We start from the raw sequence: 22,879 nt of genomic DNA, 5'->3' as shown, positions 1-22,879 counted from the left end.
TACAAACAAAATTGATGTGCCTGCTGCATTTGCTGTGGTTCTGCTGATGTTGGAGGTGGATGATGTTACATTGAGGTGTGTGTGGAACTGCTGCAGACCACTTTCTGCCACTGCTGTCAGAGAAGTCATGTGAAGCAGCACTAAGTGGCTCTGATTACTGGCGATCACAGCTGCAATTCCTGGTCAGGTGATAGGTGTGGGCTCAGACTCGCCTCTGCTGCAGCTGTTGCTGCTACTTAATTTTTTGTGGATCATAGCACTAGTTTCACATGCAAACCTGCACTGCTTTCTGCGTCAGTTCAGTGTAGACAATCCTTGACTGAAAACCCTATGTGACTTAACTGTTCCATTCATGTGCACACTAAAGTGTAAATAAATAAATAAACAAATGAAAAAAGAACTGAAACTGTCTCTTAAAAATTTATGTCCAAAAGATGACTGAATTAGCTTAGAGCCCCCAGCACTACTGTGCAGATTACTAATGTATCAATGTTCCAGTTAGTAGCATTCTACAAGGGCCACAATTAATGGTTGGATCTTTTTTTGTTATAATTTAGCTGCATTTAAGCCTAGTAGGCAACCAATCACTCTTTACGTTCGTCCTAAAATTCTCAAAATGGATTTCTTTCCTGTTTTTCTCACAGTAACAAGTTTATGAAATGCCAATACTGGATTGTTACCCACAGCATGACACATAATAAGGTCACTTTCATTTTTCACACATAACTGAGGTTGTTCCTGCTGCTTTGAAACACTAAATGAAGCACTGTGGAAGTCATTGTCTTGTACCCATAGTTCACTATCACTGCAGTTGTTTGATGGCTCCATTGTCAGAATGTGAGTGATGAGATGAAGTACACTGAGTAACAATAGTAGCTACCGATGCTTGCCCCTGAGTCATAAATATGGTAGATGTGGGTAGAAATACTCATAACTGAATACAGCGAAATGCCCATGCACACACAGTTATTGTTCAGAGTGAACTGACTCAACCAAAGATAGTCTCATCGCAGCGGCTGTCCCAATAAACAGAGAGTCTCCGTCTCTCTTGCTGTGGTTATCATTGGTGGAGCTGCCATATGCATGCTCTTGATCACCATCAGCACAGTTTGTAGCAGTGCAGTACACTCAGCCAAGACAGAAGCTTATACTTACCATTAAACCATCCACCAGAAAGATTTATAATTTTTTTAAGTATTGTGAAATCTTTAGACTGAAAACTTAGCTTTGTCAGAATTTATGTATAGTTTCTAAGAATTAACTCTGAAATCTAGTAAAAAATTTCATATTAAAAATTGTTAACTCTGACAGAAGTTGAGATCTGTTTTTGCATATTAGATTGGATGAAGTACAATCACTGTTTTAAGTGGTAAATCTAATTGCAGTGGGACCTTTGAAATTATTTAAATTATCTTCTAGCATGACCTTCACAGACTGGTGCCACACTGTATTTACTTGCAAAGCTGAGAATACATGACTACAAAAATTATTAAAAAATGTTTTACTTACTACCAACTGTAAAACTGTGTTCACTCAATTAGTGATCTGTTATGTCTGCTTTGATACAGCAAACTCAACAACAGTTCTTTTACCATTTAACTAAGAATGTGTGCATTTTTTAAACTTGCATGAGCTTTAACAAGTAGTGAAACAACCAAATTTATTATAAGATGAAGTTCTGTACACTTAAACAATTTCTCTTTTAAGTATTTTTTTAACAAAGCGTATGTTACTGTGCTTACTGTCAAAATATATGGTAACTACATTGAAACGTCTTCATTATTTTTTTAGCAAAAATATTATAACACTGTAATGCTGAAGACCTTCAATATTTACATGAGTCTATACAGAACATTTGAAATCAATCATTGTTCAAATGCATGACAACACACATACTGTGAAGTACTGGTAATCACATTGTTAATAAATCAAATACTCAAAGTACTACACATGCACATGCAGATTACACAATATCATGAAACTTCAGAGTAGTCTTGAGTCATTAACATGCACTTAATTCTTTGTGTTTATATATTGTTCAGAATTAGTGAAAATATGAACCTACACCTTGTTCCATGAATAACATAAACAATGTTTCTGTCTTGACTCTGGTGATCAAAGTCGACAAATTCTGTGCACAGTTTATGGCTAATAATTGATATGACTCCATATTTAACAGATCACATACTTTTTTCCATGTTCTGCTCTTGATATGCCATTATATGCATTGTGTATGTGATGTAAATTATTTGTTTGAGTCTAGTAATTTGTATTTAGTCCAGAAGTCTTCAACAGTTCATCTGCTCTAATATTCTTCTTGATTCACATCACAAAACAGCCACGTCCTATACTCATATGAAGCCTATTACAAACTGATATTATACTCAAATTTATTATCACAGAGCACTGCTCAGTCTTCCGCTCTACACATATGGCTCATTCCATACAAGGACCATGACTCACAAGGACCATGACAAACTGAAAATTGTTCACTTCTAGCTCCATACTAATACCATAAGAGACAAACTGCTACTGACTAAATGTTCTGACTTGATAGACTGCCCTTCTTCAAATGTTTTGGCGTCTGCACTAAACTGCCATGCCCTCCACACCAACAACTCTTTGCCATATCAGAGGTCCATAGATGTCAATCTTAACCAGGACATAATTGTATATAATGTTTTAAAATATTAATTTCTTTGGCATATTTCTATACATTTCTACTGCTACAGGTGTAAGTAAAAACTAAACACAATTAAAATACAACTTTACAACCATTACATGACTTGAAAATTACATTAAACATTGTGTGCAAAAACTTTCATTAAAAAACAAGGAAAAAATAAATACAAGTAGGTACATGTATATGTGTCCGCCCCTCATGGTCTCGCGGTAGCGTTCTCGCTTCCCGAGCACAGGGTCCCGGGTTCGATTCCCGGCGGGGTCAGGGATTTTTCCTGCCTCGAGATGACTGGGTGTTGTTGTGTCGTCTTCATCATCATCATTCATCCCCATTATGGTTGGAGGAAGGCAACAGCAAACCACCTCCATTAGGACCTTGCCTAGTAAGGCGGTGCAGGTTTCCCGCATCGTTCCCCTACGCTCTGTAAAGAAGCATGGGACTTCATTTCATTCATCATATGTATATGTATGTTTAGGGTTGATGCATTACATGTTTAGTTGTGAAGACAAGTCATCCCTGTAACTAGAGCTCACAGCAGTTAGAACTGCAAAAGGCAGTTGATTAAACCATACATGTCATTTTATTTATTTATTTATCCATCAATAGACAATAAGGATTGTATGGATGTTGTCAACATAAGTATACACAATAGGTACACAAATTTTTAATTATCACAATCACAATTCATGAATATTGTAACCTAAAGATACATTGTTAAAGCACTTAATAACACAGTTGATAATTTTTACATATAACTATATATTTACATCATTCCAAGTAATCCTTGACAGTAAAAAAACACTATTTTTTTAGCGATTTCCTGTCATTATCTATTTCACTTATGTCTTTGATCCATTGTGGAAGATTGTTGTACAATTTAATTCCATTATATAACATGCTATTTTGAGTTTTTGATTTCTTTTTCCTATAGAGGTGTAGGTGTTGTCTGTGTCTGGTTGCATGTGCATGTATGGAACTGTTTATTGGCAATTGGTCAATATGTTTTTTTTATGTATATTACTGTCTTCAAAATGTATTCACATGGAACTGTCAATATACCCAAAGATTTGAATAACTTTGTGCAGTGGGATCTATTGCTACTTTTCATTCTGATTCGTACAGCCCTTTTTTGCAACTTATATATTGTTTGTCTGTTCTGCTCTGTTGATCCCCAGAAGGATATGCCTTAATTAATTATAGGGTGGACATACACAAAATATGCAGTCATAGTGCTGCATCCAAAACTTCAGTTTCTGAATTCAGTGTTTGAAGGTAACACTATCAGGAATAACCTCACTATGTAACACTTGATGATTACACATGTATCTCAATTTCTGAAGATGGTGAAGCATTTGGTCTTTCAGTTGCTCATATTTACACAAAGCAGGTGTGTCATGAATAATGTCAATCTCATTGTCCAAAGCACAATGTTGTCACATACATCATAGGCAATAAATGAAACTTCCAGTATTTTAAACCACAAGTCTGGCTTTTGCTGCATATATGGCAGAATTAAGATTTTGCTACATGGGGTGGAAGACTCATTGTAGCTAACCCGCAGAATATTTGAGGCCTGTAGGTGTCTGTTGATCTTGATGAACAGCACTGTCTTGAGGAACAGGATTAGTAGTCCTACTGTCTGAATCATATAGTAAGTATTATAGTGAGACAGCTTCTGTTGGAACTGGTGTTATAATTTCACACTTGACATGCTTCTCATGGTCCATAGCTTTCAGTGGTGCCACCATTTGTGAGAAAAGCAATCCACAGTAGAAACAGTATGTATCTGCTAATAGTAAAATATCACAATTTATTATTGCTCATTTTCAAATACATAAAACGAGACAATACTGAGAATCAACTGCATAGAAGTGACACAAAAGGTGAGACGACAGATGAAAAATATGAAATATATTACATACTTCACTCTTTCAGTGATTTTCCTTACTTGTCTATTAATTCTGTCACCACAGCCATATAAAATTTGTTTCTTGACCAAAATATTTAAAGAAATATTTGACATACTTCTAACTGCAAACCTTGTTCCCTACTACTTCCAAGTACTTCACTCAGCCAGCTGTATAAATTGATAATATAACTGTGTATATTTGTCTGGGTGTAAGGATTTACTTTTCTGAGTGACCTGTTGTGAGTACTTAATCAAATGGTTGTTATATTATTTGCTCTTTATGGAAAAACACTTACATTGTTTGTGCATGCTTTACTGTATACAAAAGCCTGAAAACAATTTTTTTGTGGTCAAGAAGTGATGGAGAACTTACTGTCCATAATTTCCAGCCTGCAAGTCCATGTTACCCTTTGCCCTCACTGAAAGAAAATGTTCCTACTTGCTATTTACTCAGTAGGATCCGGAACCATGACTGTAAATAAAAGTTCAGGATTTTAACTGATTGATATATTCTGTAAAAGTACACATCCACAAAATATAATAGTATCCTTAATAATAATAATAATAATAATAATAATAATACCTTTATCAGAAACAATACTCTTAATGGTTCAGAAACGATCTCTATTGGAAGTTACAAGTAAAATAGTCCATCACCCTTACTTCTAACCACCAGAAATTAACTGCTCACCTTAAATTTGCAAACTGGTTATGTCAACATGATGAGTAGCTCACTAACAGTTACTTCCATGAAGTCTAAGTGGTCAAGGATGCTATATGGCCTTGCAATATCACTTCCTACTATTACCGAAAATGAATTCAAATCTGCCCATCTCTGATGTCATCTGAGGCACTATTCACACAGGCATTTGACTGACACAAACGGATTGATATCTTATTGTACAGTGTCTCTTCCGACTTTCTGGTTAGGTGGTCCTGTGGTGGTACCATTTATTTACTTTAAGCATTGGGGGTCAGGATTGTAATTTGTAGTGTTTGGCAATCTGCCATCCTTGGTGGGATACTGTGCATTGTGAGAAGGCTTTGTTTTGTTGGACCTTTCTTAAGTGGTCTTCTTTTTGCAGTAGCTGTTGTCATAACTATTTATTTATTTATTTCGTGTTCCATATATCCATATGGGAACATATCCCTGGATATAGAACGAGTCAATGTTTTTTTCAGATTATTGTTTGTGCACAGATACATTGCTCTTATCATTAGATTAAAGAAACTGTGAAGTTTAGCATATACCCTTACATATTAGTTAAGATACAGGACATCTGAAAGAATATACAGTCATACATAAATTTGGGTATTGTTCTTTAGTTATACAGGCGTCATATACAGACCTACATAAATTTGGGTATTGTATTATGTTACACTGTACTTACAGAGTATGAGTAATCAATTGTAGAGGTCACACAGTAAGGTTTAAGCACAAACAAGAGATTCTATGCATTTTTGCTAAGAAATTCATCAATACTGTAACAAGATTCATCTAAAAGGAACTGCTTCAGATTTTCTTTAAACTTCGGCATGTTTCCAACCAGTTCTTTAATGTGCGGTGTGAGGGCATTAAAAATCTTGGTGCCACTGTATAAAACCCCCTTCTGGACCATGCTTTTCGTTTTTAGCTCATAATGGATATCCAGTTTCCTTCGGGTGTTATAAGTGTGGTATGAGCTACTGATTTCGAATAAGTTGCTATTTTTTGAAACAAAGCACATCAGGGAAAAAATATATTGGGGAGGTGTTGTAAGGAATTGTAGAGCTCTAAACAGATCCCCGCATGAGTGCCTAGGATGTACTCCACACATAATTCTTATTGCTCTCTTCTGTGCATGGAACACTTTTTTTGCTATTGGTCGATTTCCCCAAAAAATTATACCATAGGCCATAAGTTGGTGAAAATAGCCAAAATATGCAGTTTTTATTGTGCTCATTTCCCTAGTGTCTGAAATTATTCTTAAGGCAAACTTTGCTGAGCTTAGCCTTTAGCATAGATCTTGAACATGGTGGTGCCACTTCATTTTGCTATCTATATGCAGACCCAAGAATTTGGAGGACTCAACCTTCAAAATCTCGTGCTCACCCATTTTTAGGTTCATTTCATCAGTAACATTTGCGTTAGAAGAGAAATGAATGTAATTTGTCTTTTTAGGTTGACTGTAAGGCCATTGGTTTCAAACCAGTTTGTCAAATCTGCAAAAGCTTTATTTGCAGCCTCATTTGACACATACCCTGAGAGACTATTAACTGATAAAGTGGTGTCATCAGCAAACATGAGTATTTTCCCATATTCTGTACATAGTGCTAAGTCATTTCAATTAGGTTGTCTCCAATGCTCGGCATTTAGCTCAGTAAGTGGTAGTGCTGGTTTGGTTTTGTTTCTATAGGTGAGACATATATGAGTAGTCTGGCTGCTGCTCTGAAACTTTCCTGACAATTTTTGTACTCTAACAGAATGTTTATTGCCTAATCGAAGGTGTGATATATCCAGTGTCATTGGGGTGCATTTATTTTGTCCTAGTTTCAGTTGTTGGTTCTTGCTTTAGACTGAGGAATAATGGGTAAAATTGTCCTAAGTTTTCATGTCTATTATTGTGATGGTTCTTCAGTAATGGAGGGAGAGACTTTCTGTTCATGCTGAGTTTTAGGTTTTTGGGTGCCTACTTCTGTTAGATGCTGGCAGCTGTCTCTTGCATTATCTATGTTGTGGAACATTTTTGTTGTTAGTATCCTGATTGTAATAAAGTGCGTTCATTTCCACCTGACCACTTTGTTCTGCACCACCTGTAGTTCATATCTTCTTGTATGGTATGCAGCTGCCTATGATGAACATTCATATGTCATGGTGGGCAGCACAGCTGTTTTGTAGAGGATTTTCTTCATTTTTATTTTCATATTTTTGCTGCTGAATAGTGGATAGACGACCTTGGCTAGGTTTAGGGCCTTCATTGTCTTTTCTTTGATGTGGTGCCTCTCTGGCTGTATTTATACAGGGACACAGTGGACTGCCAAATGGAATATATGCTATCAACCACCCTAAGCTCAGGTAGCAGTGGCTAAATGGCACCTTTCTTGATTACATATTAATTAATAGATCTATAAATTAACAATTTACAATCTTTTTTATAAAGATAGAGTTGACTTGCTTTAGTTCCTGAAATTTTTTTAGCTCGTCTGCTTTTAAACTTTCAGGATAGAATTTTTAGAATGGAACAGACAGTAGAACTTGACCTCTAAATTGCCACATTAAGATTCCTTGTAGTCATTGTTATTTACAGTACAGTCTTGAAACTTGGTACAGCTGTATTATTGTATGAATGTAATCAAGTACTGAAATTAAAACTTTCTATTAGAAATACACAGGTTACTTAATCTACCATGAATAAGTGCAGTTTCATTCCAAATTTGGTTTTTTGGTAGATAACATGAAAACTGATAGAGGTAGCTTATTGGTGTCACATATTTAATGTTTTTACATGAACATGAGGCTACACACAAATTTTCAGCTTTATGAGTCTAATATTTAGTAGCTTCAATTTTTTGTAAAAATGCCAATAAAATATTGCTCTGATTCAGTTGAGACTTGTAACATTTAATTGTGACATTCTTTTGCATATACTGATCAGTTTTTAGCTTTTTAGTTCTATTATTCAGCACCACTTTTTTTTACCTAAGACTATATATTTAGCCTAACATATTCATTTGATCATTCTGAGACTTTACAATGTTAGCATTAATATACTTAAGCATACACTGACAAAGTTTGGAAAAGTTATATTAATTTTTAATGTCACTCTTCGACTATGGTGCAATCCTTTGCATATTAAGCACAGGCACATTATGATGGCACAATGCCGGTAGAAGTGAACTGTGTTAAGCCTCAGCACACTTGCTCACCTCTGTACCTCTTACAATGATACAGCACTTGTTTTGCCTAACTGTTTCCAAAATTATCAATACTGACTCATTCATCATTTTCTTCAGATCCCCTCACAAAAGGGAACCTTCATGGATGTGGAATGTTTCAAGGTGTACATTAATAAAATGAAGCAACAGTCAAACTAATTATGTACACAGTATTAACAATTAACTATCACTGAAGTACTATGTACAATTTGACCTTACACAAGCTGAAATTAAAACAGTGAATGGAGCAGGAATAATCAGTAATTTAAAAAATTCTTCGGCCTTTTAAAGTGGATTAAATAGCTGATGGTTTATAATCTACTATTAACTTTATATTTATTTTACTACACCATTAGTTGTCTACATGCTATTAGAACAGAGGCCTATGTATGATCGACATTTTTACTTGTCATTTTATTAACACGAATCTCAAATCCTTGAATACAAGTAATTTGGAGGAGGACCAGCTAAGGCCATGTTTTTAATTTTTTTTTTTTTTTGCATCTGAATATATCTATAATTTCCTGCTTTGTATCTGCTTACTGTTATAGTTCTATGTACCAATTTATAGAATTCTGTAGTGTATACTAGATAAAGATTCAAAGCCTACAGGAAAAATACTTTTATAATGTGTAAGCTGCAGTTCATCTGAAACTGATCTTTATTATTTGAAATGGTATATATATATATATATATATATATATATATATATATATATATATATATATATATATATATATATAGACACACACACACACACACACACACACAGTGTGAGTCACCTAACGTTACCACTGGATATATTTCGTAAACCACATCAAATACTGACGAATCGATTCCACACACCGAACATGAGGAGAGAGGCTAGTGTAATTGGTTAATACAAACCATAAAAAATTGCACGGAAGTATGTTTTTTAACACAAACCTACGTTTTTTTAAATGGAACCCCATTAGTTTTGTTAGCACATCTGAACATATAAAGAAATACGTAATCAGTGCCATTTGTTGCATTGTAAAATGTTAACTACATCCGGAGATATTGTAACCTAAAGTTGACGCTTGAGTACCACTCCTCCGCTGTTCGATCGTGTGTATCGGAGAGTACCGAATTACATAGGGATCCAAAGGGAACGGTGATGGACCTTAGGTACAGAAGATACTGGAACAGCACATTACGTTCACATGCTAACACCTTTTTATTGGTCTTTTTCACTGACGCACATGTACATTACCATGAGGGGTGAGGTACACATACACACGTGGTTTCCGTTTTCAATTATGGAGTGGAATAGAGTGTGTCCCGACATGTCAGGCCAATAGATGTTCAAAGTGGTGGCCATCATTTGCTGCACACAATTGCAATCTCTGGCATAATGAATGTCGTACACGCCGCAGTACATCTGGTGTAACGTCGCCGCAGGCTGCCACAACACGTTGTTTCATATCATTTGGGGTTGTAGGCACATCACGGTACACATTCTCCTTTAACATACCCCACAGAAAGAAGTCCAGAGGTGTAAGATCAGGAGAACGGGCTGGCCAATTTATGTGTCCTCCACGTCCTATGAAACGCCCGTCGAACGTGTACCTCACCCCTCATGGTAATGTACATGTGCGTCAGTGAAAAATACCAATAAAAAGGTGTTAGCATGTGGACGTAATGTGCTGTTCCAGTCTCTTCTGTACCTAAGGTCCATCACTGTTCCCTTTGGATCCCTACGTAATTCGGTGCTGTCCGATACACACGATCGAACAGAGGACGAGTGGTACTCAAGCATCAACTTTAGGTTGCAATATCTCCGGATGTAATTAACATTTTACAATGCAACAAACGGCACTGATTACGTATTTGTTTATATGTTCAGATGTGCTAACAAAACTAACAAGGTTCCATTTAAATAAACGTAGGTTTGTGTTAAAAAACATACTTGAAAAAAGAGACAGCATTGGTCGTATATTTTTACTATTGCAAAATCGATTTTCTGTCACTGAGTGACCATCTTCAGTGCTATATTGTATAACTTAAATTGGGATGCACTGTTGACACTATGCTTACGGCGATCACATAGACTGAGCTCAGTCTATGTGATCGCCGTAAGCATAGTGTCAACAGTGCATCCCAATTTAAGTTATACAATATAGCACTGAAGATGGTCACTCAGTGACAGAAAATCGATTTTGCAATAGTAAAAATATACGACCAATGCTGTCTCTTTTTTCAAGTATACCTGTTATCTGGTCGTTGTGCACAAGACAACATGGAGTCGCCAATCAATAAAAAACATACTTCCGTGCAATTTTTTATGGTTTGTATTAACCAATTACACTAGCCCCTCTCCTCACGTTCGGTCTGTGGAATCGAATCGTCAGTTTTTCTTTGATTTTATGAACTATCATTAATGAATTTATTTTTTTCATGTGTATTCAATCTCTAAGTTAATATTTTATATTTGCCAAGAAAATAAAATGTAATTAATTGCTGTTCCTTCCAGCTCTGACATGACATGTTTGTAGAACATAAAATGCATTATGTGGACAAGGCATTAAAGAATCCCATTAATTGTTATTTTATCATTTATGTGTCAGGTTGTCACTATTGCCACATATTCATTTTTCCTTGCGGCCTTGGTTGGGAGGCAATATGTTGGTGATGCAAAGAAGCCCTTACAAATGGAAATTGACATTTATATTCCAGTGTTCACCATACTACAGTTTTTCTTCTTCATGGGTCTGTTAAAGGTGATGTATGATACTTCAGATTTAGTATTTTGTTATGTTACTGTGAAGTTTTATTTAAAAGAATATTTATAAATTTTTTGCAATTGGAAAAAACTGAAACTCTGCAATTTTAAAAAACAAATTATCTTCAGCATGAGATAATGATGCAGTCTGTAAGTTTTACCAGTACAGAGACAAGAAAAATTACAAGTGTGCTAAACTACATTAGCTTTTATTATTATTATCATTACAGAAATGCATGTTGGTTGTGGATGTTCATTATCTTATTGGTGACTATCACATCTGTGATCAAAATGAAATGTGTATTACATCTCCATTTTGACCTTGAGAATACATTTGTCTGCTCATCACAAAATCCAATCTTCATGAACAATGATGTATAAAATTTTGATTTCCTGCTTTCTTCTCATGCTAAACTTATTAAATAAATCATTACCACAGACTGTTTTTGCAGCTGATTGCTGCACATATTGCTATCTCTGGATTTCTCTGCAATTTTGGCTCTCTACTGCTCTCTCTGGTACTGTAAAAATTATTCCCTGATGTTTCAACACGTGTTCTATCACCTTGTCCCTTCTTCCATTTTCCACATAATCCACCCTCTAACAATTTAATGGAGAACCACCTCATTTCTTACCTTGTCACAGCAATTAATTTTTAGCATCATTCTGTAACATTTTGTGGATTCTGTAACATACTTCAGTTCTCTTTTCTTCCCACCTTCATACAGTCTGTGATGCTGTTATGTGCCATTCTGTTCTTAAGATATACATTTTCAGAAATTTCTTTCTCAAGTTAAGATCCTTGTTTGATACTAGTGAACTTATTTTGGCAAAAGCACTTTCTTGTCCTGAGCTGGTTTGTGTATTTGTCCTCCTTGCTTCATCTGCCATGCATTATTTGGCTTCTAATATAGCTTAATCGCTTCACTTCATTTATTACATTGTCTGAAGTTATGTTAAGCTCATCCTCAGTTTCATTTCTGTTTTGGGAAAGAGGGTGTTGATGCAGGATGTGAATGAAGTTAGGGACCTGCAGCAGGTTTGATGTTGGTGTTGTGCTGGGACCCAGCAGAGATTGAGACCAGAAGGATTACATGAATGAAGGATGTGATGCAAGAACAACTCTCGTCTACATAGTTCAGAAGAGCTAGTGTTGTGGGGAAGTAAACAAATGGTACAGATTGTGAAGTAGCCATTGAAATATACCATGTTCTACTCAGCAACATGTTCTGCTGCTGGATGGTCAACTCTCTTCTTAACCACAGTTTGGCAGTGGCTATTCATTTGTGTGGACAGCCGGTTGGTGGTTATACCTATGTAAAATGTTGTGCAGAAATTTCAGCAGAGGTGATTGTGATGTTGGCCTGCTTATTTTCTTCATTGATTGTCCTCAATGTTGACATACTGAATTGCTACACTGGCTGAAAAATGGGGGAGGGGGAGATCAACATTCTACTTTAAATGATGTAGCCGACAGGTGCACATTTGTGTTTAACAGTTCTTTACCTTCACTGTTCACAACCCCCCCCCCCCCAATAATACACAGTCATATGGCCAGCGCATTATTGTTTAACTCATTGATAGTTAGCAGACAAACATCAACATATTGCTACAATAGTTTACTGTTGAATATCTATGAGCAGAAACAGCCTAACCACACAGTTCACAATCTTTCAAATAAATTTAACAGAGGCTGCCATTGTTTTATCACACTTATTTCATGGTTAAGTTGATGCACTGTTGTTGTTCTAACCAGCACACGTTCCTTGTCTGAAAATCGTCCATGGACTGACTGTCTCGAGACCAGAAATTGGCCCCTTATATATCAGCACAATAATAGGCACTGAGACTACACATTGTGTGATGTTTAATTTACAAAAATTACAACTAAAACTTAACTCATTAAATTAAATGAATACATCAAAAAATTCGTTCTTTTTAACAGTTTCTTCTACTACAAGGGTTAGGCTGAATTATTTGTATACATGATGAAATTAACAGCAATACTGTTGACAAAACTGTTAATTACTTTTGAATTAACTAAGGATGGCTTTGCTAACATGTTTTCAAATAGAGCCAAATAAATCCTTTAAGAATACTCTTATTTGTTCCTCCAAATGTTTACAATTACTACAGAATTTATATTTGTTTATAAGTCAACAATAGAATTTAAGTTATGAAACCATTACTGATTTTACCCTTTAACAAAATATACTAACTAGGAAGAGTTAAAATAAATTAGAAAATCAATTACATACATAAAACTAATTGCAGAATTAGATCTGGTGTTATAGTCTTTAAAACTGAGAATCAACCTTTCTCTTTTATGGAAATTCAGATTATACACATGTATGTTGATTTCAATTAGTCAAAAATGAAAAAAATAATTTTAAGGAGGCAGATGGCAAAACAAGAGGGGAAGTAAAAATATCCCAGCTTGTTTCGTCACAGTGATATATGATGTAGTGCCTTTCACAGGTGGCTCTGCTTCTGGTGGGATAAGATAAACTTGCAACACAACTGTAGTAAGACATGCTGGGTTGGTATATCAGTCAGGTCTTGCACCTTTGTCTTCCTATGTCTCAAGGGAGTTGCAAATATGTGTGGAATAGGGCCAGATCAGGGTACTGCATGGATCAGATGGATGCTGGAATACCACTTTAGGAACGTTGGAAAGGATTGTCCAAAGGATGTTATGCATTTGTTGGCATAATAAACAGACAAAGTCCTCACAAAAAATATGGTTCACTTATTCCAGTCTAGGATGATACTGGATGATGAGTGTCATGCTTCTTTGCAGCTGGTTTTGAAGGATGCAGGATGTGTGAGGGTATGGTGCAGGAAATCAGTCTGTTCACTGGGTTGGTGGCTAATGCCTCCTGTGAAGGCCTTAGTGAGACCTTCAATGTACTGGGCACTGGAATTTTCATCACTGCAGATGTGCCATCCAAGGGTGGTGAGTCTACATCAGAGTGAAGTTTTGGTGTGGAATAAATAAAACTAACAATATGCAAGTAATGTTAATGGTTAGTGGGATTGATGTGAACACATGTTATCAATGGAGCCATCAGAGATGTGGAGTTCAATATCTAGGAAGATGGCATGTTGGGCTGAAGATAACTAGGTGAAGCAAAATGGAGAGAAGGTGTTGAGGCTGTGGAGGAATGAGGATGGGCTGTCTTGGCCCTCAGTCCAAATCATGAAGATATCATCAGTGAACCTGAATCACACAAGGGGTTTGGGTTTTTGTGAGGACAGGAAGGTTAATGCACATGAACCATAAACAGGTTGGCATAGGATGGTGCTACATGGGTTCCAGTGGGTGTGTCACAAATTTGTTTGTATATCTTCCCCTCAAAGGAGAAATAGCTATTACTGTGACCAGAATCAAATATAAGCAGTAATATATTGAGAATTGGTGGAGACTAGCTGACTAGCCAAGAGTGAACCATCAGAGGGTAATAAAAGGACAACATAAGAGAAAAACAGACAACAGAGATGGCACAACAGAATAACAAGTCCAGCAAGCAAACCAGTTTCGAGAACTAAGATGTATCAAATTCAGAACTGAGACTGCAATGTACAGTGAAATCTGTGTTGTAGCACAGAGAAATTACAACTGACTGCAGAGTTACTGCTTTGCCAGCTTTAAAGGGAGACTGTGGGCGCTGGTAGATCAGTGAATGTGCCTGTATGGTGGTGCTCAGCAGCATCCTCAGGTGCAGCTGTGCTGCCTAGCACCTGTCATCAATTTCTGTATTGTCCATTGGCATTCGAAACATGTCAGGCCGGAATACCAGAGTTTTATGTGATGATATAATTAGTTATATGCATCGGGAATGAAGTGTTGAGTTTGGAGTCAGAATAACATTGAGAGATATAATATTCAGTTGTCAGCATGGGGAATGTTGGTGGAAAGGGAGATGGCATCAAGAGTGATGAACAGGGACCCAGGAGGTGATGTGGATGGGGTGTCAGTTTGTACCTTTGATGTAGGAAGTCAAGGTATATGCAGCTGGTTGGAATGTTGGTCAACTAGTGCAGAGATTCTTTCAGTGGGAACACAATAACCAGCCCTAATGGGAAGCCAGATTTGTTGGGTTAAGCATTTAGTGAAGCATGTAGAAACTGAGTGTGCTGGGGGTCATTGGGATGAGGATATTAATAGGTTGGGTGGAAGGGGGGGGGGGGGGTGGCGACAAATTTCAAGATGTGCCTAAATATTTGAGTAAGGATTTGAGATTCTGCTAGACTTTCTGAGTGTGATCACTGTATCACTGTGTCACAGCTTGTAGGCGAAGGAGTCAGACAGGCATCTGCCAGGAAATCAAAGTGGTTCATGGCACAATGAAACTTTACGGGTGTGTGTGTGTATAGCTCAAGAAAGGACTTATCCAAAAACTAATAAGTTTTCAGTTGTGTTTACGTGCCTGTCAACAACTCAATACCTCTATCAATTAACAAAAAAAATTGTGAATAATTCGAAATTTCTAACAGGAGCTCTAAGTTACTATTAAGTTTCCACAAATTTCTACTTGCAGCTTCAATATTTTTCTATTTTTATCTCCTCCTAATGTGAATGGCAACTCCTCCTTGCCTGCAGTACTTGGATACCAGCTATAATGACCCAAATTAACCATTGCTATCTCAACAGCCAAATGCCACTCAGAAATACTGGACCTACATGTTTTGTTAACTGTAGTTCATCTAAATGAATCATACATCCATTTATATTATTTTTAAATCTCCAATACTTTGTTGCAATAAATCTGCTATAACATCCATTTTGTATTCATATGTTTCAAGATCATTATTTAAAATTATATTAACTTCTGTCAACTTCTGTTAACACATATTTTCTGAACTTACAGTTCTCAGGATTGCAATTGGATGATGTGCAAATCCCACAATATTTCACTCAGACAGCCACTCAGTATCTTCAGACTGTGACTGCTGGTGACTCCTGGCAACTATCAACTCCTTATGTCTATATTATGGCAATATTCTCACAGCGGGCACTTCTGGAATTTCCACATGTATAATCTAGTTGCAACTAGACAGATGACATTAGAATCTCAAGATCCTCTAGTGGGAACTGAGTGCCACCAGATACATGAGTGCCATTGGGTACATGACACAGTCATCTTTTGTTCATATAGCGAGTAAGTTAGACATTTCTGATGTGTTAAGGCTGGTAGCTGTGCCCTGTCATTGAGGTTTCTGTGACATTACTTTTCAACAAGATAATGCAAGAGTGCATGTTGCTCATTCTGTTCAGACTTATTCTCAGACAGAGGGTGTCTGACTGTTGCCTCAACCAGCATGTTATCCAGATCTTTCAACTACTGAAAGCGTTTGGTCATGGGTTTATGAGAGACTGGCAGGCCACCATTCAGTAACTGTTATGACAAATGAACTTAAGCACAGAGCTGAAATAGTATGAAATGATGTACCCATATATGTCTTTCAAGCTCAGTTTTACTCTGTGGCCTGTCAGGTTAAAGCCATTGTTGCTGCCACAGGTAGCCACTCTGTGCAGTAAATTTTGCACTCTGTATACCCCAACATCTACTGCAAATCTAATGAAACATCTTGTCAGATTAAAACTGTGTGCCAGGCTGAGACTCAAACTTGAGACCCTTGCCTTTCAAAGACAAGTGCTCTACCAAATGAACTACCTCAGCATGACTCACGACCTTACTTCCACTAGAATCTCATATCCTACCTTCCAAACTTCACAGAAGCTCTCTTGAAAGAAGGGATACTGTGGAGATACAGCTTAGCCACATCCTGAGGGATTTTTCCAGAATGAGATTTCCTCTCTGAAGCACAGTGTGCATTGATATGAAACTTCCTGACAGATTAATACCGTGTGCTGGACTGAGACTCAAACGTGGGACCTTTGCTGTGAGGACAGGTCATGAGTCATGCATGCTTGTGTAGCTCAGTTGGTAGAACACTTGCCCATGAAAGGTAAATGTCCTGAGTTTGAGTCTCAGTCCAGTGCATAGTTTCAATCTGCCATGAAGCTTCGTATTAGCACACGCTCCACTGCAGAGTGGAAACCTTGTTCTCAATACAAATTTAATCCTGTATTCTTCCTACTGTACTGTATAAGCACAATAAGTAAAATTTCATTATTCCCTATCTTTCCAGGTATTGAAAATTTAATGGGCAGCTATGTATAAGATTCTATAGCCACATGGAAAGTTATTTATTGATCAGGCATGTCACATATGGTAAAAGACTGTTTCAATCAACAGCACCATCAAACATGCCTAAGCCAATGAGCTACAGCTGTTTTCACATATCAATGTCTTATAATCTCAGTTTTGTCCTACTGGGACTGCATTATGAAGGAAGTGATACATGTTATCACAAGCTCTAGTGCCCTCAGCATGTTGTAGTGGTTAAAGTTTCCAACTGGCATATTGTGTGTCATCAGTTGAAACTTGACCACCAGCAATTTGTTATTTCATATTTCTCATTTCTGGAAGGTTTTTGAATGATCTCATGTTTGTAACATTTGTGTATCTGGAGTATTTGATGGCCGTAAAAATATTAGCTTTCTGTAATATTCCATGTTTGTAAAAATCACTGCACTCTCTATCCAGGAAATCACTTTTGTTCTGACTGTAATTTGGTGACATTAATAAATCTGCATTTAGTTCTAAATGTTGTGCTCCATTGACAAAACTACCTTTGGATGTGGACTTGATTGTGGTTTTTATGTGATGTTGTTCAGGGGAGACACCAGGTACCCTCAAGACATCTACATAGCTGTGGCTCCAATTAGGCATGGACAGGAACAGGAATACAAGCACTACATTATTTCCACAGTCCATATACTCAGCAGATAATATATTTCAAACACGTAGTAAGTCAACTGCAAATTAGGCATCCATTGGTGTTTATGAGAAATGCTGGTCATGACCCAACAAAATGGCTGAAAATATGTGTTTGTCAAATGTGTACTTTTACTCAGATGGTGCATCCCAGCAGTGATTCAAAAACAGTGAAGAGGAACTCAATACCTGGAAAAAATTTGAGGACATATTAAACAAAACATTTGGTGACAACAAATATCACATCTGTTTAGCAGAGGAAAAGCTGAAGAACAGCACTTATTGTCATGGTGAAATGATGCACTTGTACATACAGGATGTTTTGGTCCTTTGCAACATAGTAAATCTGAATATGACAGAAGCTGACAAAAATCTCACATCTGATAAAAGGACACACAGACCACTTGTACCAAGCTCTTCTGGTAAAGAATGTCACAACAACAAAAAGTTTGTCAAGCAATTCCAGTACATTGAGGACACATGATAGAAAAAGAATCAGATTAAAGAAGTACAATTGAATTCTAAATGTGGTCCCTTTGGCAGTTGTAGAACTGTCATGACCTCACTTCTCACTTTCTCCAGATAGTAAGAGAAGAGATACAGCAGTGTATGGCAGCCAGAAATGTCAGACCAAATATGCAAGAGATAGCGATAATGAACATTGACCCCATACATCAGGAGAAGAAGAAGTTCCTCGATCTTTGCCATCTGGACCACATGCCTTTATGCATATGAAGGGCAGCCAGTGCTGTTGCCAGACATTTCTGTGGCCAGGAGTCAAGCCAAATTTGGTTACTACATGGGTCCTTCACTATGCTGCAGTGGGTCTACCATCAGAAATTTATGCCCAATTTCTCAAAAGCTGACGGTAGAAAGAACAGGGCCGAGTTCTGAATTGTGTTGGAATGCAGAATACCTGTTGATGAATTTGACTTGTTGTGGAAATGTGCACCACCTCAGTTATAATTGAGCCCTAGTAGGACAAAACTGAGTATGTGAGACAGTTGTCTGTGACAACAGCATTACCTGTCTGGTTAAGGTATGTATGATGATGGTGCTTATTGCAACAGTCTTTTACTGTGTGTGAGATGTCTGGTCAATACATGTCTTGCCACACTGCCACAGAATCTTGTACACTGCCAGCCATTAAAATTCCAGTACCAGAAAGAATAGCAAATAATGAACTTTTACTTATTGTGCCTATACAGCATAGTAGGAAGAATACAGGATTAAATATGTAGTCAATTTGAGGGTATATGGAGGGTAAAATTTTCTACACAGAATGACTACCTGGGTAGCAATGATGGCTTTAACCTGACTGGTCACAGAGTAAACCTGACCTTGGATGACATATATGGATACATCATTTCATACTGATTCAGCTCTATGCCAGACCCCGTAACTATAGTGGCTGGTGGCACACAAGTCTCTCAGCAGCCCACGGGCAGATGTTTTCAGTGAGGGAGTGATCTGGATAACATCTTCATTGGGGCAAGAAACACCCATTGTATTGGGGTTAGGTCAGAACAGCACAGGCACATCAGGTTAACTTGTTGAAAGATAATGACATGGAGACCTCAAAGACGTGGCACAGCTGTCAGTTGTCAGCTGTCAGCCTTAACACATAAGAAGTGTAGTTTCTGATGTCCAGTTTACTAGCTACATGCACCAAATGTGACCGCATCACTATAAAACTAGGTCTGTATGATGGTGACAGCTGCAGTACAGCAACATGTATTGTCCTTGGAGCCTCCACATGTGGATACATCAGGAAAGATTGTGTACTTGGAACTGGAACTTACCTTCTGAAAAGCTGGCATGGTAGCACTTCCTACACCAGTGCGGTCTGTGGGTCCACCACTGTCAATGGGCCTCACTCTGTCACTGCTTTGAGGGAAACGGCTGTGACAGTCAATGTACTGACAGTCTGTGGGATTCCAGATGTCAGTGTATGGACTGCCCATGTGAATACTTGTTTTGAGGCAAATGAAACCATTTCCTAACTTGAGGCACAATTAGGCTGTACACAATCTCACACTTTTGACTACACAATATCTCCGTCCTCTTGGGCATTTTTCATCTGCTATCCGACGTGGCAATGAGTCCCAGTGTGGGTCTCCCAAATCTGTCAATTACATATTCACATGACAGTCATGAGATCCTGACAGATGGGAACAGCAGTATTGTTGAACAATAAACTGTACTACCAATAGTCCATAGTCTTACCACTGTCAAATTCTCAGATGTGTGGGGAGACCTTTCTCCTTCTCGTACAAGGCATAACATGATCATTGACATTCGAATATGATTTCTGAATGAGAAATCCACAGCGTAATCTTTCTTTATATACAGAATTTAGCTGGGGTTACTCCTACCTACTTTGCACAGTTACCCTGAAATGCCAATTATTTGCATTTCCAAGCATACAGTACACATTGTGTTAATTTGACATTTGTTATATATCATCTTCAGGGTGTCATGAATTTAATTACTGGCAGTGCTTATGTTTCATTCTTAAAGCCAAGATTTCCTCTGAGAGATTCCAGGAAATTCCTCAGTTTTTGTAGGTGGACAAAGACAGATAATGTTGTGAATGTTGAGTATTCTTCCTATTCTACAAGAATGACAGCCAGCTATGGTGACAATAAAGGATTCCCCCATTTCTTCATAATTTTTCCAGAACCAGACTAGCTTTGGCTAAAATACGAGATGAAATTGTTTCTCTGAGTACCAGTTCTATTGGAAAATCAACCACAGATACTAAAGCTCACCCAACAGACTGGAAACAACATGTGTTATCTGAAATAAGTGTACATTGTACCAACATGCCATGAAAGCTAGTTATAACTCTAAGCTTCAAAATATAGATATTTTGAGGTGGTTTACAGTGCACAATATGTTCCAGCAGATTTCCTTCCTGCCAAAATGTCCGTGATGGGTAATGTGCCATGTTTTTCTACCTGCATCATAAAATGAATTTTTGAATGGAATGAATTTAGATGCTCGTGAAACAAGTAATGTTTCTATATCATACAGAAACAGTAGAACTGTATTATCTGTGCACTGCCAGAAGGAGGGTTTTAACACTTCTGACTGTAGTGCTTTCACTTCAGACACTAATATGTAAAAATGAATATTTATTTGTTCATGTTCTATGCATTACTACACCATTCATCTGACTGAGATGAAACTTTGATTAGATGTTGCACACACACCTGCAAAAGTTTCCAAGAAGGTAAAACCACATACCACCTGTAGGGATGGGGATGGAAAGGGGGTAACATAGAAACTTAACTCAGGAACATCTGGAACAGTTTCAATCAAATTTTGTGTATGCACGACTATTTGTATAAAAATTTTTTGCTCGTAATATCCTTTTGTTGAGGGGGTGAGAAGACATGACATGTAAAAATATTCGATAATGACCAACATTAGTGTCAAGTCCATAGTTTTTGGGGTCACTAGAATTATTGGTGGCAGTTACACTGAAATTTCACCCCTAGAGTTGGGGGTAGGAGTGGGGTGCAAATACAGTGACACATTGACATATCTCTATAAGGCCTGAAGGAATTTCTACCAAAAATTGGCACACATATCACTAGCTATCTGGAAATATTTACTCATTATTTGCATAAAAATACTGTGCTAATAAGATACCCTTACTAATACTAGGGATTGGTTGTGGATGAGACATGTAGAAACGTCCAAAAAAATTGTTGTTATTTCATTTTGGCAGTTAATTGTCTGGAATACTATAAAATTACTAAGCACTACCTGTCTCTTATTTGAATTGCTTAGTGCATAGACCACACCGTGAGAATGAGCATTGCAGCAAACCAATAATTTTGCCAGCATGTTCCAGAAGCAACAGTCATGCCACATGGCTCAATGCCATAGACAAATTTAACATCGTCCCTAAAGTGGTACAGTGTGAAACAGTGGAGCAGAGAATCAGAACGTTGCCAGTGAAAGTCACTTTCTCGAAACAACCATCAGTTACTGGTAGAATCACAAATTTCCTCAGGATTTAAATGACACTGCAGGACAAAATTTGCTAGAGATATGGATGAAATATGTGTATAAACATGTGTGAAATATGTTAAATATACATAAAATACATGCAACATATGCACATCAGATGAAGCTGCAGGCAAATTTCATCAAGTGTGTGGATTAAATCTGGAAAATATATGCTTTTCCACATAGTCAGTCAGTCAGTTAGTTAGTTAGTTGGTTTCATGTTCCACAGATCACTTGTGTGGAATGAGTCATTTTATATTCACATTACAAATTGATTTTTAAATATGGCTACATGCTGAACATTTATAAGATTTTTTAAAAAAAATAAATATTCAGAAGCAAGTAAGTATTTTGTACCCACCATCTTTCACACGTTGCAATAATAGAAATTCTTCTAGAGAATATAAGTAGTTCTCATGGAGAAACTTTTTCAGTTTGTTCAGCAATTTTTCCTTTTGATATTGCATTTATGTACATCATTGTTCCTTTCGAACATGTGGGAGTGGTCAGAATGCCCAACTTTTTAAACATATGTCTCCAAGATGATCATGGGTGAACACCACATATTACTCTTACAGCACATTTTTGAGTAATGAAGACTGTTTCTTAAAGATGAGTTACCCCAGATCATTATTCAATATGACATTATTGAATGAAAATATCTAAAATATGTCAACTTTCTCATTTGTCTCTCCCCAAGATTTGCAGTGGTTCTAAGTACTAATGTGTTTGAACTAAGTTGTTTCGAGAGTTCCAAAATGTGT

At 37.1% G+C, this 22,879-nt stretch overlaps 1 protein-coding gene across 1 annotated transcript in view; it reads left to right on the top strand.

The window, feature by feature from the left end:
- Positions 1–22,879, top strand: part of LOC126248825 (uncharacterized) — a 651,409-nt gene that overhangs the window by 453,193 nt on the left and 175,337 nt on the right. Inside the window, exon 8 of the mRNA XM_049950238.1 lies at positions 11,096–11,248. Within this exon, the coding sequence (XP_049806195.1) occupies positions 11,096–11,248 (153 nt within the window). The remainder of the gene's footprint in view (positions 1–11,095; positions 11,249–22,879) is intronic.

This window comes from Schistocerca nitens, chromosome 3 (genome assembly GCF_023898315.1).
Source record: "Schistocerca nitens isolate TAMUIC-IGC-003100 chromosome 3, iqSchNite1.1, whole genome shotgun sequence".
Lineage (NCBI taxonomy): Eukaryota > Metazoa > Arthropoda > Insecta > Orthoptera > Acrididae > Schistocerca > Schistocerca nitens.
The sequence above is the reverse complement of the archived record's forward strand: the minus strand, read 5'-3'. Positions and strand labels throughout refer to the sequence as shown.